This window comes from Anthonomus grandis, chromosome 3 (assembly GCF_022605725.1).
Source record: "Anthonomus grandis grandis chromosome 3, icAntGran1.3, whole genome shotgun sequence".
NCBI lineage: Eukaryota > Metazoa > Arthropoda > Insecta > Coleoptera > Curculionidae > Anthonomus > Anthonomus grandis.
Window position 1 is genome coordinate 146,826 of NC_065548.1, and position 15,880 is coordinate 162,705.

General features: G+C 32.7%; 1 protein-coding gene across 1 annotated transcript in view; it reads right to left on the bottom strand.

Moving 5' to 3' along the window:
• The window catches only part of LOC126734144 (RNA-binding protein fusilli), a 109,925-nt gene that overhangs the window by 26,391 nt on the left and 67,654 nt on the right, over positions 1–15,880 (bottom strand). The window contains exons 8-10 of the mRNA XM_050437675.1: positions 10,941–11,156; positions 3,794–4,030; positions 3,566–3,728 (exon numbers count right to left, since the gene is read on the bottom strand). Of these exons, the coding sequence (XP_050293632.1) occupies positions 3,566–3,728; positions 3,794–4,030; positions 10,941–11,156 (616 nt within the window). The remainder of the gene's footprint in view (positions 1–3,565; positions 3,729–3,793; positions 4,031–10,940; positions 11,157–15,880) is intronic.

Genomic DNA, 15,880 nt, shown 5'->3' on the forward strand with positions numbered 1-15,880 from the left:
TAAGAGCTCTCCTCTCTGGTCCACAATGTTTCTTTCTACCCACTAAAAACAAAACTACTCTTGACAATATTCAAAAATTTAAAAGTTAAAATAATACTTACTAATTAACACTCGATATATTTAATAAGAATGAAAGGTGTGCTATTTATGTGTCCAGCCTTAAAACGTTAATATTGGAATGAAATTCTGTATGTGCATATATTTTTAAAATAAACATAAAGTCTTGCATATTAGGAGGAGATTAACTGCTTAAATATTTTCTTATCAGTCAGGAATTTGTTTTTTGTAAGTAATATATGAAAAGGCTAAGTGTGCTATTTATGTGACCACAACTGTAGGTAAAAAATACTTTATTACTTCAGACGATTCATTTATATATTTTGATGGACATTCCTTTCAAATTATCTTTTTTTAAACTTTTTCTTAAGATATTTACTCGTTTTCATTCAAAACTACAAATTTACGATTGAAATAGAGTCCAAAAACTCAATCCCTTTCCTTTACATTTTATTTGTTAAAACCAACCAAAATCAAATCAAATCAAAAATGGTTTATTCGTCAAAATGTACAGTTTTATAGGTCAATAAAAATTACAAAGAGAAAAAAAAAATTACATTGACAAATAGGACTATTCTCTCGATTATAAAACCGTTTTCCCTAGTTAACACAAGTAAAGAAGGGATGAAAAAGCCCTTTACAATTTACAGAAACAATTTTACAAAAATAAAAATAACGTTTTTATATAGGAATGCAAAGTAAGATATAGAATTAATTAACCTAAGATTTTAAGACAGGCAGCGGCAGTGCGACAACGGACGAGCGCAAGGAGAGAGGACAGACGAGGCGAAAAAAGACCCCAAAAAATAACCCCAAGATGCGTGCATCGGCCTAGGCTATTAAAAAATATACGTTTTTATTGCGTTGGTGTGTGTTTATGTTTATGAGAGTTTTGTTGATCTGTTTGTTTCTGTTTCATATGAACAATAGCAACAATGAAGTGCCTCTTATGTGAACAATTATTGAACAATGATGATTGTATTGTAAAAAAACCAACACAAAAAGGTCTACGTATGATAATAAACTTTGCTCAGAAAAGAAATGACCCTATTAGCCGTAATATTTTGGAAAAAAAGGAGCAAATGTTAAACGGCACTTTGACAGTTGTGTACCATGTATCTTGCAGAAAATAATTTACAAGTAAACAATTATGTAAACAATTTGACCAAACCGACGACACACAGCCAAGTACAAGCACGGCCACTCGCAGGGGTAGTACGTTTGATATACGAAGAATGTGTTTAAAATGTGGCAAATCAGGCACTAAAAATAAAGAAAAATTAACATCCGTACAAACAGGTTAGTATAAAATTTTAATTATACCTACGAAAAGTTTTTTATATTAAAAAGTTGAGAAAAATATACATAAAAGTAATTTTTTAAATTAACTCTTAGTAGGTGCAAAAGGTTAAAATTGGATAAATTTATAAATATTTTCCGCCGTATGCAACATCTTTTAACTAATAGCAGTGACAAGTTTGGTTTTTATTACATTGATTAAATGAATTTAAATTAACTTTTAACTGAAAGTGGTGGGCGATGTAATACGACCACTAAAGTTTTCTGTAACTCTGTGGTATATCAAATAATTATCACATGGGATGTGACAAGTTTGACCATTTAGAGTTAGCTAGTGCAGTTTTTAAAATACTTCATACATTTATTAAAATCCTCCTTTTAGATGAGTTTTAGTAAATTACACGTGTAACTTTTTATTCTAGGAACAGGAAAAGGTACGCACGAAAAAAATATTAATGCAGCACAAAAACGGGAAGATATTTCTATGATTTCAAAGCTATGTGGATACAAGGATTTGTTTGCTTATGATGCCAAATATCATAAACGATGCTATGGTCACTATATATCAAAAAAGAATATTCAGGCATTTAGAAACAAACAATTAAAATTAGGAAATAAAACTCTGTTATCACCAAAAAAATAATCCCCAACGAAACAAGATAATTCCGCGGAGACGTCAGATTCAACGAGTGAATCTGAATTAAATTATTTAGATCATGAGCCATATTTACAAGAAAATGAAGTTCATATCTTACACAGAGCGGCTAGAATATTAAAGAATCAAATGCGCGAATTTCAATCCAAGCGGAAAGAATTTCCCATTCCTGAGGACATAAATGAGTATATGGACACATTACAATTTATTTCTTATTTTATGTGCATATATCAACTAAAAATTTGGTATAACAGTCACATACCATATATGAATTTTGAAGACCCAAGAAAATATGGTTGGACAAATGAGAGAGAGTCTAATATATGGACTCCAATATTTGCGACACAGGATCCCGTCCCAAAGGAACTACGGAAAATTTTAGTTCTTCGATGTTTCGATGGAAACTGCAACACTAGAAAGTGTATATGTGTATCCCAGGGCTTGGAGTGTTATAACGAATGTAACTGTATCTTAAGTTATTATTATTCACCAACTTCATTTATAAATTATTCGTAGATGGTTAATAAATGGCGGCAGTTGGAAGTACGTTTGGTCGGCAACGGTATAGAGCGCGGCAATTTCCGCCTACGCGTTACTTTAAAAATTCATATTTCAAAAACTATTTCGGATAGAAACCTGTGGCTTTTTTTAAAAACTTTCTTATGGTTTTTTCTACATTTCATTCGTAGCATGTATGGCAAAATTCATCATAATAAAAAAGTTTATAGCTTGCTGAAAAATTCAATACCAACAATATAAATTTTACAATTTTCATGTTTTTTATTAACAAGAATATAAGTTTTCTGCAATTATTTTACTGCAGTTGTTAGCGCTTATATATGCCCTTTAAGCAAAAAAAAAAGAAAATTTAGCTATATGAATTAGTTTCGGAGATATTGGCAGTTTAATGTATAATGGTAACATTTTTGAATTAAACCATTTTTTTTTTAAATTCTGATTTTAAAAAACTCGGTACCATTAAAAAAAGTCGTAATTACCCATTTCGTATGTGCAATAACCAAACTAATGATTTGGTAAAGGTTTCATCTGGTTCTAAGCCGGAAAAAAAAATTGAAACATTTTAACTCGTTATTTACTCCGCTAATCATATTAACATTTCTTTTCAGAATACAAAACGGCTATTTTCAAAATTAAAAATAAACACACCAACTTAATGTAAATAGTAATAAGCTATAAAATCTATAAAATTCCATGTTGTAAATGCGATGGTGTTTAATTTTATATAGATAACAAAGTTATAAAAAGAAAGTCCCAAATGAAGTGATTAAAACACTCATGACAAAAACATAAATAAAAGACAGGACGTCGACAATCGTAAAAAATGCTTATTAAACAAAATAAAAATAAAAATAACTTGTACTATCCCATACTATATGAGTATACATGTATATTTATCCTAACATCATCAGGTGATGCCTTTAGAAGTGAAAAACGTGTAACCTATTTTCAATCTTAATATATCACAAGAAATACTTTAACTTGACAAAATTATGAATGAAAATTTAAATAAGAAAAAAATAATATGTTCGGTACCTCCGGTTAGCACCATGTTCATGTCCTCCCCCGAACACTGGAATACTTCGATGTAACGTTGTTTTTTGCCGAAAATCATGTATCGATGGTGTTTGTGTTGGGCGGTAATGAATGCGGACTGTTCCGAGTCCATTTGGATGAACGCCTCACCACTCGGTTGACCCTAAAACATTTTAATTAGTATGAAGGTTTACGGCACAAAAGAAGAAAATCACTAAAGAAACCCACCTGTGCGTTATAAACCATATGCACCCCCTGATAAACGATATTCTTGGCGTACTCGCCTAAGAAATCAAGGATATGTTCGACATGAGCCTCGTAGGGTAAACCGCGCAATCTTACGCAATCCTTCCTAGTTCCTGAGGTAATCATGTGTTGGGGCAGCAGGGGGTAATTAGTGATTGGAAGTGGCGGTAGGCCCTGAGCAGTTGCAGGAGGTTCCATTACCATCGAACGGTTTAAAACCTAAACAAGCAGTTTTTTTTATATGTGTTGGGAATAATACGTGGATGTAATAAATAATAATAAATAAAAAGGCCTTTATTTTATACTCGGCGAAGGGCAGCATGCTGTTAACTTAACCGAGTACACATAAATATTACAATAATATTATTACTATTACAAAAACACATAATTATTAAGTAGTTACTAATAGAAAATGTTAAAATATACAGAAGACAAAAAAAAAATTAACTATAACTTACAAAGAAAAATACAAATTTTACAGCTTAACGACTACTTGACATCATAATACTATATATATGCATGACCGATTTAACAATACAAATACTTATTAAAAAAATTAAATAGAACAATAGAAATAACATTTAAAAAAAAAAAAAACAATCCCAAAAAAAGTTGAAATAAAATCATCCAGTTGACTGTTTAATTCTAAGTTATTACTTTATATTATTGCTATTTTTCTCGATATTTATTGTTGGCTTTCAATCAATATCTTTTTTAGGTTGTTTTTAAAGGATTGCAAAGACTTATCAGTAAAGTGACTAATAATATATTTATTTATTAGCTTTGAAGCACAGAAAGAAAATGATCTTTGAAAAATCGCAGTGCTATGTCGGGGGATATCAAATTTTAAAACCGTGCGTGTTGTTCGATTATGTCTGGTAGTTCCTGTTTTAAGTTTATTTCGTAAGTAGGAGGGACTATTGTTTTTTAAAAGTTTGAATAGGAAACTGCAGTAATGAAGTTTTTCTCTATTTTGCACATTAAGCCACTTCAATTCTTTTAGCTTGCAAGTTACATGATCCCTTCCTCTCAACCCATAAACAAAGCGAATGCAAGAGTTCTGTATTTTTTGCAGTTTGTACCTACTAGAAGCATCAAGACATGGTCCATAAACAAAATTAGAGTAATTACAATGTGATAAAATTAGAGCTTCACAAAGCTGCCTTTTTAGTGTAATACTTAATAGATCCTTACTTTTATACAAATTTCTCAGGGACATATATGCTCTTTGAACTACTTTAGATACTTGTGTTTTAAACCTCAAATTTGTATCAAAAGTTACACCTAAGTTTTTGTGTTCTTTTAAATTCAGAATTTTTTCACTATCTATCACAAGATCACAGTTCATACGAGACCATGGTGCCAAGGGGCCAATGTAAATTACAGCCGATTTTTTTGGGTTTAATTTTAAACCATTTTTTTTTGAATATGACCCAATCACTGACCCAATGATTGCCTAGATTCATCAACGTTATTCTTAGTAAACTGTTTATAAATTTGTGTATCATCACAGTATTGAGCCATACGACAGTCGCGAATTTTATTTTTTAGGTCATTTATATATAAGTATAAACAGCAAAGGGCCCAGAATGGATCCCTGGGGAACACCTCTTTTTAAATCGGCTGGCTCAGAGAACGAGTCTTCCACTCTTGTTATATAGTCGCAGACTATATTATGCACGCGAGGTCGGGCCCGAAAAATCGTGTTTTTTTGGAAATAAAAATTCATATCTTTGGCTGTATGGCTAGCGAAACGATGAAATTTTGCATAGGGTCTCTCAATACATTGGGAATGATGGATCCGTAAACGATTTTTTTTTCGGGTACCACCAAACGGAGCGGTACTGTCTTAAAGTCAAAAATTCGTAACGAGATCTCAATTTTAACGCTGTCAAAAAAATTGAAATTTTTAGGCATAAAAGACTTTATAGTAATTCATGTCTGTATACTTTTTGGGCCCGATCGGTATACAGGGTGAGTTGTTATAAGCGAACAAAAGTGACTAAAAAAAAAATTCAAACTTCTCCAGAGGCTAAAAAAAAATTTTTATAAAAAAATTGTTTCGGCGAAAAGACTTTATTTTATAAGAGATTTGACATACTTGGAGCTTTTTTTTGTAAAAAAATTATTTTACGAGTTCTGGCATTTTCAGTTTTTTGGGATTTTCCGCCAAACGATACTTATTTTGGGAAATTTTTTTTTTTCAAAAAATAACTTCATCCTTTACCTTTCATATGCCATATAACCGAAATTTTTGGGAACCATACAGGGCGCGCAATAATGAACTTTACCCATGAAGGTCTGACCTGAAAATCACATTTTATTTAATAACTTTTTAGTGGTGGCACCTGGACCATTTATATTCTTAGGGATTAAATACTTTAATAACCCCATTATGTGTGTAAAATTACAATCTTCCAACTTTAATAGGTTCTGAGCAATTCGAATTTTCGCGTTTAATTCATTTGCCACGTCCCTGTACATGGTGAAAAGATCAGACATCATCTAAAAGATCCGAAATTTTGTTTTACAACACATACTAAAATTTCAGGGTTCCAGCAATAGTACAAGTACCCGAAAAATGCGATTTTATGAAAAAAGTCCATTTTTTTGCGTTTTTGCAGGTAATTGGAGGTGTCAACCTAAACTCTGATGAAATGGCTAGTGGGAACAATACTTTGACGCATGGTGGGTACAAATTTTTTGCTCGTGACAGGTGGCCGGGACTTGGTTGGGTTTTTTGTAAAATTATGAATAAAAATGAACCGGAAACGATCAGGGAAAGGAAGCACCGAATCAGAAAATGAATGGGCTTTCCGAATCTGTGCATATCAATTGGGGAAATTGTGTATTGCGGCCAGGAAAATTCGGCAAACATTTTGACGTCTTCGAAAAATGCCGTTTTTTTGAAAAGTCAGTGGTTTTATTGACAATTTTGAATTTTTGAGACGAAATGAAATTTGCCCGATTATTTTATTAAAATTATTCGAATATATACACGGGTCAGTCGTAATGATCTATTTAATTTAAAATAAAAATTTCGATATTAGGTGAGTTTTTACTATTTAGTTTATTATTAATATATGTTAACAATTCTTAAACATTGCTTTTGGGATATAAATAAAAATTTTTTGAAATTATTGATTTTTAAGGTTAGTCGAGTACCATAACTTTTTTGGTATTGGTGCGATTTGGTTGAAATTTGGTACCTAGTACCTATTTCGGATAAGATTAATAAATTTTTACAGATATTTGACATGACTATGTTTTAAGGTCACGTGACTACCTTAACTTTCTTCCTATTTGTCCGATTTGATTGAAATTTGGTATTTGGGGTTTATTTAGGATGCAATTATTAATTTTTCACAGATATTTGACATTTGACTTCCAGGTCACGTGACTATTGTAACTTTTTTGCTATTGGTCTGATTGGGTTCAAATTTGGTATTTGGGCTTTATTTAGAATGCAATTATTAATTTTCGGCTGATATTTGACATTTGACTTCCGGGTCACGTGACTATTGTAACTTTTTTGCTATGAGTCCGATTGGGTTCAAATTTGGTATTTATGCTTTATTTAGGACACAATTAATAAATTTTAACAGATAATTGACAAATTATATTTTAAAGTCACGTGACTTTCATAATTCTTTTGCTATTGATCCGATTGGGTTGAAATTTAGTATTTGGGCTTTATTTAGGATGCAAGTAATAAATTTTGCCAGAAATTTGACATATTGAATTTTAAAGTCACGTGACTTCCATAACTTTTTTGCTATTGATCCGATTGGGTTCAAATTTGGAATTTGGGGTTTATTTAGGATGCAATTATTGATTTCTTACAAAATTTTAAAATATTAAGTTCTAGGGTCACGTGACTATCAAAATTTCCTATTTGATTGAAATTTGCTATTAGATGATATGTATATATTTGTAGATAATATTTTGTATTACCCTATTCCTTTTATCTTAATTAGTTAAATTATTTCTTAAATTTGCCTTTAAAAAAAAATTAAAAAATCATCGGTTTGAATACATAGGCTTTAAAGGGAACTTATCTTCTTTCATAATTTTGTAGCATTATTATAGATTCTGAATAATTTTGTCATTAAGCTTTTTGATTACTTTTTAAATGATCTTTAGCTAGAAAAAAGAAATTTTGAATTTGAAACATGTTTTGAAAAAAATTTCATTTTGGGCCGGATTTTGTTCGAAAATCGATAAATGCAAATAAATAGGTTTTCTGTTCATTTTAGAGTCAAATCGATAATAACCTTTTTAAAAGGTATCCTGGAGTAGTACAAGATAGAAAAATAAAAAATTTAAATTTTTCTATAGGGCTCTTGATAATTCGATATTTATGATTAATAGTTTTTTACAATTTTCTCCGATTCTGTGATAGCTAGAATCAATTCGTTTTAACATTCGGATACCTCGTAATATTCCCGAAAACTTTTGTTTAAGACAAAATGTTGTCAGAGTTATAGTTTATTTAGAAAAAAATAAAAACCATTTTTTCACAATTTTTCATGGCTATACCCCTTTCGATTTTGGAGCAAGAAAAAAATTTTTTTTTCTTGGGTTTTTTTTACTAAAAATTGCCATCATAGGGCTTACATTATGATTTGTCGATTATAATTTTAAGAAAAAAAATGGTACCGTGGGAAAAAAACGAGATTTCTTTTATTTTTTTTTACATTTTTACTAATATCTCGACTTCTATAGCTTCGATTCAATGCGTTGATGGTTTCTTTTATTTCTTATTCTCCTCCTGTCAATTCTTTTGATATTTTATTACTATTACTTTTCAAAATAAAAAGAAAAATTAAAACAAATCGACGTAAAATCCCGTTTGTTCTATTTCAATAAATAGACCATTATGGGAACTTCTCTCTGAATTTGGTATTTATGGTTTATTTAGGATACAACTAATAAGTTATGACAGATAACTGACATTTGAGTTTCAGCCTAGGTTAGGTGACCGTATGTGCAAGTACCGTAACTTTTTTGCTATTGGTCCGATTCTGTTGGAATTTGGTATTTGGGGTTTATTTAGAAAACAATTAATATACTTTGACAGATATTTGAAATATAAGACAGTATATTGACACACAACGCGACTATATAATAAATTATGGTTCTTTGAAGCATGATACCCCAACAACTGGTCCTCTCTTTCCTTGGCAGATAAACGTTAGCCTCCCCGACTCACCTAAGTACACCTGATAATTTGCGATTTTTTTTAAGAAATCCTCTAAGGCCCATCACTGACAAGTCCTAAAGGTTCCAAACTGGTCCCCACGGACCAAAAGTATAGAAGCGAAGCGACTATACTTGTTATCTGGGATCTATTTGTAAGATAATTACTGCAAAAACGCACAGCTTTCGGTAAGAATCCGTAATAGGAGAGCTTCGCTAAAAGTAAGTTATGATGTAGAGTATCGAATGCCTTGCTGAAATCTAACAGAACCAAAGCTGTCGTCTCACCCTTATCCCAAGCATCAATAATATCATCCAAGACTCCAAGACGGGCTGAAGCAGTATTAAAGCCACGGCGAAACCCCGATTGCGTTTCCGAGAGCAAATTATTTTTCACGATATATTCAATCATCTGGTTGTATATGAGTTTCTCAAAAATCTTGGACAATACAGAAAGTAGGCTTATTGGTCGTAAGTCAGAAAAGCCATCCGGGTTAGAGACCTTAGGTAGCGGCAACACTATTGCCTTTTTCCACAAAGAGGGAAATTTACCTATCTCGATGCAAGTATAAAAAATATGAGTTAGCACCGGAATGACACGAGGACAGCACATCTTAACCATTTCTAATGATATTTTATCAATGCCACTGGCATTTGATTTTATTTGCGAAATAGCTTCATATACTCCTCCAGTATCCACCAGCTCCAGATCGAACCTTTGATCCGTGGCTCTTCTACCCAGGTATTCCCGAATGGTCTCCGCTGAAACTGGCGTGGATACCTGACGTACCGATTCAACAAAAAACTGGTTAATTGCTTCCGGATCTTTTAGGCTATCTGGTAAATTTGATGTAGAAGTGCCTTTTGTCTTACTATAGATATTAAGATTGGCCAAACCGTTCCAGAGGGCTTTTTTATTTTTGTCTGTATGCAGAAAATTTATATATCCCCTTTTTTCGTTTCTGACTGCGGTTGTAAACATGTTACGCACATTTTTATAGGATTCCCAATCGCCAGGATGTTTGTTTTTTTTATATTTTGAAAGTAGAGAATTTCTGTATTTTTTCATTTCCTTTAGAGTATCTGTAAACCAACGTGCTTTCGGCTTTGTTACCCTAACCGTGGTGAAAGGTGCATGCTTATTAAAAAGTTGTGTAAGAATATGTGTAAAACACGGGACCTTATCATCTATTTCCGCAAAACTAAACACCTTACCCCAATTTGCGGCGTTAAGATCAAGATCAAAAGCTGCCCTGTCGAAGCTCTTAAAATTTCTAAACGTAACAAACTTTGGGAAAATCTTTGGAGCATTAATTGCAAGAGTGCAATAAATAAGTTGATGGTCAGAGTGCTCATGCATATCTCTATGTTCAACATTACCTATTAGTAGATTTTCATTTGACAGAATTATGACATCAATTAAGCTAGCTTTTTCCCTTGAAAACCTAGTGGGATTCATTACTACTTGCTTAAAATTAAATGAGTCCAAGAGAAAATCAAATTGCTCATTAACAGATTTATATTCTAGAAGGTTAATGTTGAGATCACCCATTATTATTGTTTCATCTACCATGGGAAGAATGTTTGAAATCGAGGTGTCTAAATGCTCTAACGCCCTAAGGACATTAAACTGAGGCGGACGATAAAAAACCCCAAATCCTAATTTAAGTTTGTTTATTTGTAAAATAAACCATTGTTGCTCAAAAATGTCTACTTGTTCCACCAATTCCACCTTATGGACCCTTAAACTTGACCTCACGTAAACGCCAACTCCCCCACCTCTAGTTTTCCTGTCCAGTCGCAAAAAGTTATATCCTACTATTTCGATCTCTTTATCTAAAATATTTTCTGAAAGCCAACTTTCCGTTACTCCTAGTATATCTAGGTTTAGAGTAGAAAGGATTAACTTTACTTCAACAACACTAATTACCTGTTGCACTTCGGCCGTTGTCGACCTGAACAATTCGATGTACCGAGACCCGATGACTTCGCGATGTTTCGCGAGCGCTTTCGGTGCGTCCATTTCGTCATTGAAGGACACGAAGGCGTCGCCGGTGGCGCGTCCGTCCGGTTTTTTCACGAAAAGGACGCCCTCCACCCCGTCCATCACCGTGCACGGGTTCTCGCCCGAAGCGAAGAAATCCAGCTAAATAAATACGAATAGAAATTATTGAAAAATAAATATAGGATTGATGTTTGGATGAACAAATCCCAAATAAAAACTGCACCAATTTTTTAGAGATTTCTATTAACTGTGGCTTAAAGTAAAAATGTTATTATAATATTGTGTACTAAAAAAAGGTGCCTCTGCCTGTTATGCCGTCGGATTTGTTGTGCAAAACATATTTATTTTGCACTAATTGAGTCACATCTGAGGTATGGAATTCAGATTTGAGGTTTTGTCTATGTCTCTTGCAGTCAATTTTTGTATTATTATAGAAGCGGGCTTATAGGGCCTATTATTTGGAGATCACTGTAAGCCAGTGATATTGATTTTATTTTATTAACTTCAGAGTTGATAAGAAGTACAGGAGAGTTAATGACTCTCACAAAAATTGATACAGACATAAATGTTAACTTATATTGCTTACGAAATATTTAGAAAAAAGTATTTAAACACCATTTCATTCCATTTATAGGAAAATGAATTTAATATAATTTGGAACGTTGGCTAGAAAGAGGCAAATAATTTTCTTCAGAAATTGGCCAAATTACCCCCAAAATACCAGTTCTATTTGACAATCCTTCAGGTCTGAATTATCCTTAGAACATTAGTAAACAACTTTGCTTGAGTTCAACATGGGCACAGAGGCAAGGAGGGTGTTTTATTTACAAACATATTCATCGATTCTCTGTTGTCAAGTATACGCATTTTCACAACAGCAACTTTTCGACTATGTATCAACACATAATATTAATTTAACTTATTGATGTTAAATTTTGGATTAAAAATAAAAAGTAGAATAACGCAAGCAAAAGTTGATGTCATCTTGAGAAATGGCATATTGACAAACGGTTTTGTGTTTACATTCGGCATATGTGAAGTTCTGTGTTTTTTATTTAGTTTTTGGTTGTAAAAGAAAAAAGGTTAAGTCATTTCAGTGTTTTTGTGAACTATTATGATTCTACATAATCTATCTTTTCACAAGTAAATACCGATATTGTCATAACATCATATCAAGGGACAACCATCGTCATAAATATAGACTAATAAAATCTGATTAAAAAATCTATAATAATTATAAAATATTTAATTTCCATAAAAATGCTTTTTATTAGATAAATGCCTACCTTTACTACTCTATTGAAGAACGTTATAAAAACGCCTATACAACTCATAAACGGTAATATTTTTTATAATTTAAAGCGTAATCTATTAATAATAAATATTTATCATGTAAATATTCTTTGACGACGTCACTGGTAAAGATTACTTGTGTCCATGAAATCAACGGCGTTGCAATGTTGTTGCCATTTTCTCTAATATAAGGACGTTATCTACATTTATTACAAATTCATAATGATTCAGTGTTTCTGAGAGGTGAGATGCGATAGAAAGTGGACTTTTTACCTTCTTTTGGGCATATAAACCGATCTGAGTCCGATGAATGTTTGACGATCGCTATGAAATTATTTCCCCCGTCTATAAAATTCATAAACACGTAAGAAAAGTATAATTTCATAATGATTCAGAGTGTTCCTGAGAGGTGAGATGCGGTAGAAAGTGAAAAAATTGACTTTTTACCCTCTTTTGGACATATAAACCGATCTGAGTCCCATGAATGTCTGACGATCGCTATGAAATTATTTCTCTCGTCTGTAAAATTCATAAGCACGTAAGAAAAGTATAATTTCATAATGATTTAGAGTGTTCCTAAGAGGTGAGATGCGGTAGAATATGAAAAAATTGACTTTTTACCCTCTTTTGGACATATAAACCGATCTGAGTCCCATGAATGTTTGACGATCGCTATGAAATTATTTCTCACGTCTGTAAAATTCATAAACACGTAAGAAAAGTATAATTTCATAATGATTCAGAGTGTTCCTGAGAGGTGAGATGCGGTAGAATATGAAAAAATTGACTTTTTACCCTCTTTTGGACATATAAACCGATCTGAGTCCCATGAATGTTTGACGATCGCTATGAAATTATTTCTCTCGTCTGTAAAATTCATAAGCACGTAAGAAAAGTATAATTTCATAATGATTTAGAGTGTTCCTAAGAGGTGAGATGCGGTAGAATATGAAAAAATTGACTTTTTACCCTCTTTTGGACATATAAACCGATCTGAGTCCCATGAATGTTTGACGATCGCTATGAAATTATTTCTCTCGTCTGTAAAATTCATAAGCACGTAAGAAAAGTATAATTTCATAATGATTCAGAGTGTTCCTGAGAGGTGAGATGCGGTAGAATATGAAAAAATTGACTTTTTACCCTCTTTTGGACATATAAACCGATCTGAGTCCCATGAATGTTTGACGATCGCTATGAAATTATTTCTCTCGTCTGTAAAATTCATAAGCACGTAAGAAAAGTATAATTTCATAATGATTCAGAGTGTTCCTAAGAGGTGAGATGCGGTAGAAAGTGAAAAAGTGGACTTTTTACCCTCTTTTGGGCATATAAACCGATCTGAGTCCCATGAATGTCTGACGATCGCTATGAAATTATTTCTCTCGTCTGTAAAATTCATAAGCACGTAAGAAAAGTATAATTTCATAATGATTTAGAGTGTTCCTAAGAGGTGAGATGCGGTAGAATATGAAAAAATTGACTTTTTACCCTCTTTTGGACATATAAACCGATCTGAGTCCCATGAATGTTTGACGATCGCTATGAAATTATTTCTCTCGTCTGTAAAATTCATAAGCACGTAAGAAAAGTATAATTTCATAATGATTTAGAGTGTTCCTGAGAGGTGAGATGCGGTAGAAAGTGAAAAAGTGGACTTTTTACCCTCTTTTGGGCATATAAACCGATCTGAGTCCCATGAATGTCTGACGATCGCTATGAAATTATTTCTCTCGTCTGTAAAATTCATAAGCACGTAAGAAAAGTATAATTTCATAATGATTCAGAGTGTTCCTGAGAGGTGAGATGCGGTAGAAAGTGAAAAAGTGGACTTTTTACCCTCTTTTAGGCATATAAACCGATCTGAGTCCCATAAATGTTTGACGATCGCTATGAAATTATTTCTCTCGTCTGTAAAATTCATAAGCACGTAAGAAAAGTATAATTTCATAATGATTTAGAGTGTTCCTAAGAGGTGAGATGCGGTAGAATATGAAAAAATTGACTTTTTACCCTCTTTTGGACATATAAACCGATCTGAGTCCCATGAATGTTTGACGATCGCTATGAAATTATTTCTCTCGTCTGTAAAATTCATAAGCACGTAAGAAAAGTATAATTTCATAATGATTCAGAGTGTTCCTAAGAGGTGAGATGCGGTAGAAAGTGAAAAAGTGGACTTTTTACCCTCTTTTGGGCATATAAACCGATCTGAGTCCCATGAATGTCTGACGATCGCTATGAAATTATTTCTCTCGTCTGTAAAATTCATAAGCACGTAAGAAAAGTATAATTTCATAATGATTTAGAGTGTTCCTGAGAGGTGAGATGCGGTAGAAAGTGAAAAAGTGGACTTTTTACCCTCTTTTGGGCATATAAACCGATCTGAGTCCCATGAATGTCTGACGATCGCTATGAAATTATTTCTCTCGTCTGTAAAATTCATAAGCACGTAAGAAAAGTATAATTTCATAATGATTCAGAGTGTTCCTGAGAGGTGAGATGCGGTAGAATATGAAAAAATTGACTTTTTTACCCTCTTTTGGACATATAAACCGATCTGAGTCCCATGAATGTCTGACGATCGCTATGAAATTATTTCTCTCGTCTGTAAAATTCATAAGCACGTAAGAAAAGTATAATTTCATAATGATTTAGAGTGTTCCTGAGAGGTGAGATGCGGTAGAAAGTGAAAAAGTGGACTTTTTACCCTCTTTTAGGCATATAAACCGATCTGAGTCCCATAAATGTTTGACGATCGCTATGAAATTATTTCTCTCGTCTGTAAAATTCATAAGCACGTAAGAAAAGTATAATTTCATAATGATTTAGAGTGTTCCTAAGAGGTGAGATGCGGTAGAATATGAAAAAATTGACTTTTTACCCTCTTTTGGACATATAAACCGATCTGAGTCCCATGAATGTTTGACGATCGCTATGAAATTATTTCTCTCGTCTGTAAAATTCATAAGCACGTAAGAAAAGTATAATTTCATAATGATTCAGAGTGTTCCTAAGAGGTGAGATGCGGTAGAAAGTGAAAAAGTGGACTTTTTACCCTCTTTTGGGCATATAAACCGATCTGAGTCCCATGAATGTCTGACGATCGCTATGAAATTATTTCTCTCGTCTGTAAAATTCATAAGCACGTAAGAAAAGTATAATTTCATAATGATTTAGAGTGTTCCTGAGAGGTGAGATGCGGTAGAAAGTGAAAAAGTGGACTTTTTACCCTCTTTTAGGCATATAAACCGATCTGAGTCCCATAAATGTTTGACGATCGCTATGAAATTATTTCTCTCGTCTGTAAAATTCATAAGCACGTAAGAAAAGTATAATTTCATAATGATTTAGAGTGTTCCTAAGAGGTGAGATGCGGTAGAATATGAAAAAATTGACTTTTTACCCTCTTTTGGACATATAAACCGATCTGAGTCCCATGAATGTTTGACGATCGCTATGAAATTATTTCTCTCGTCTGTAAAATTCATAAGCACGTAAGAAAAGTATAATTTCATAATGATTTAGAGTGTTCCTGAGAGGTGAGATGCGGTAGAAAGTGAAAAAGTGGA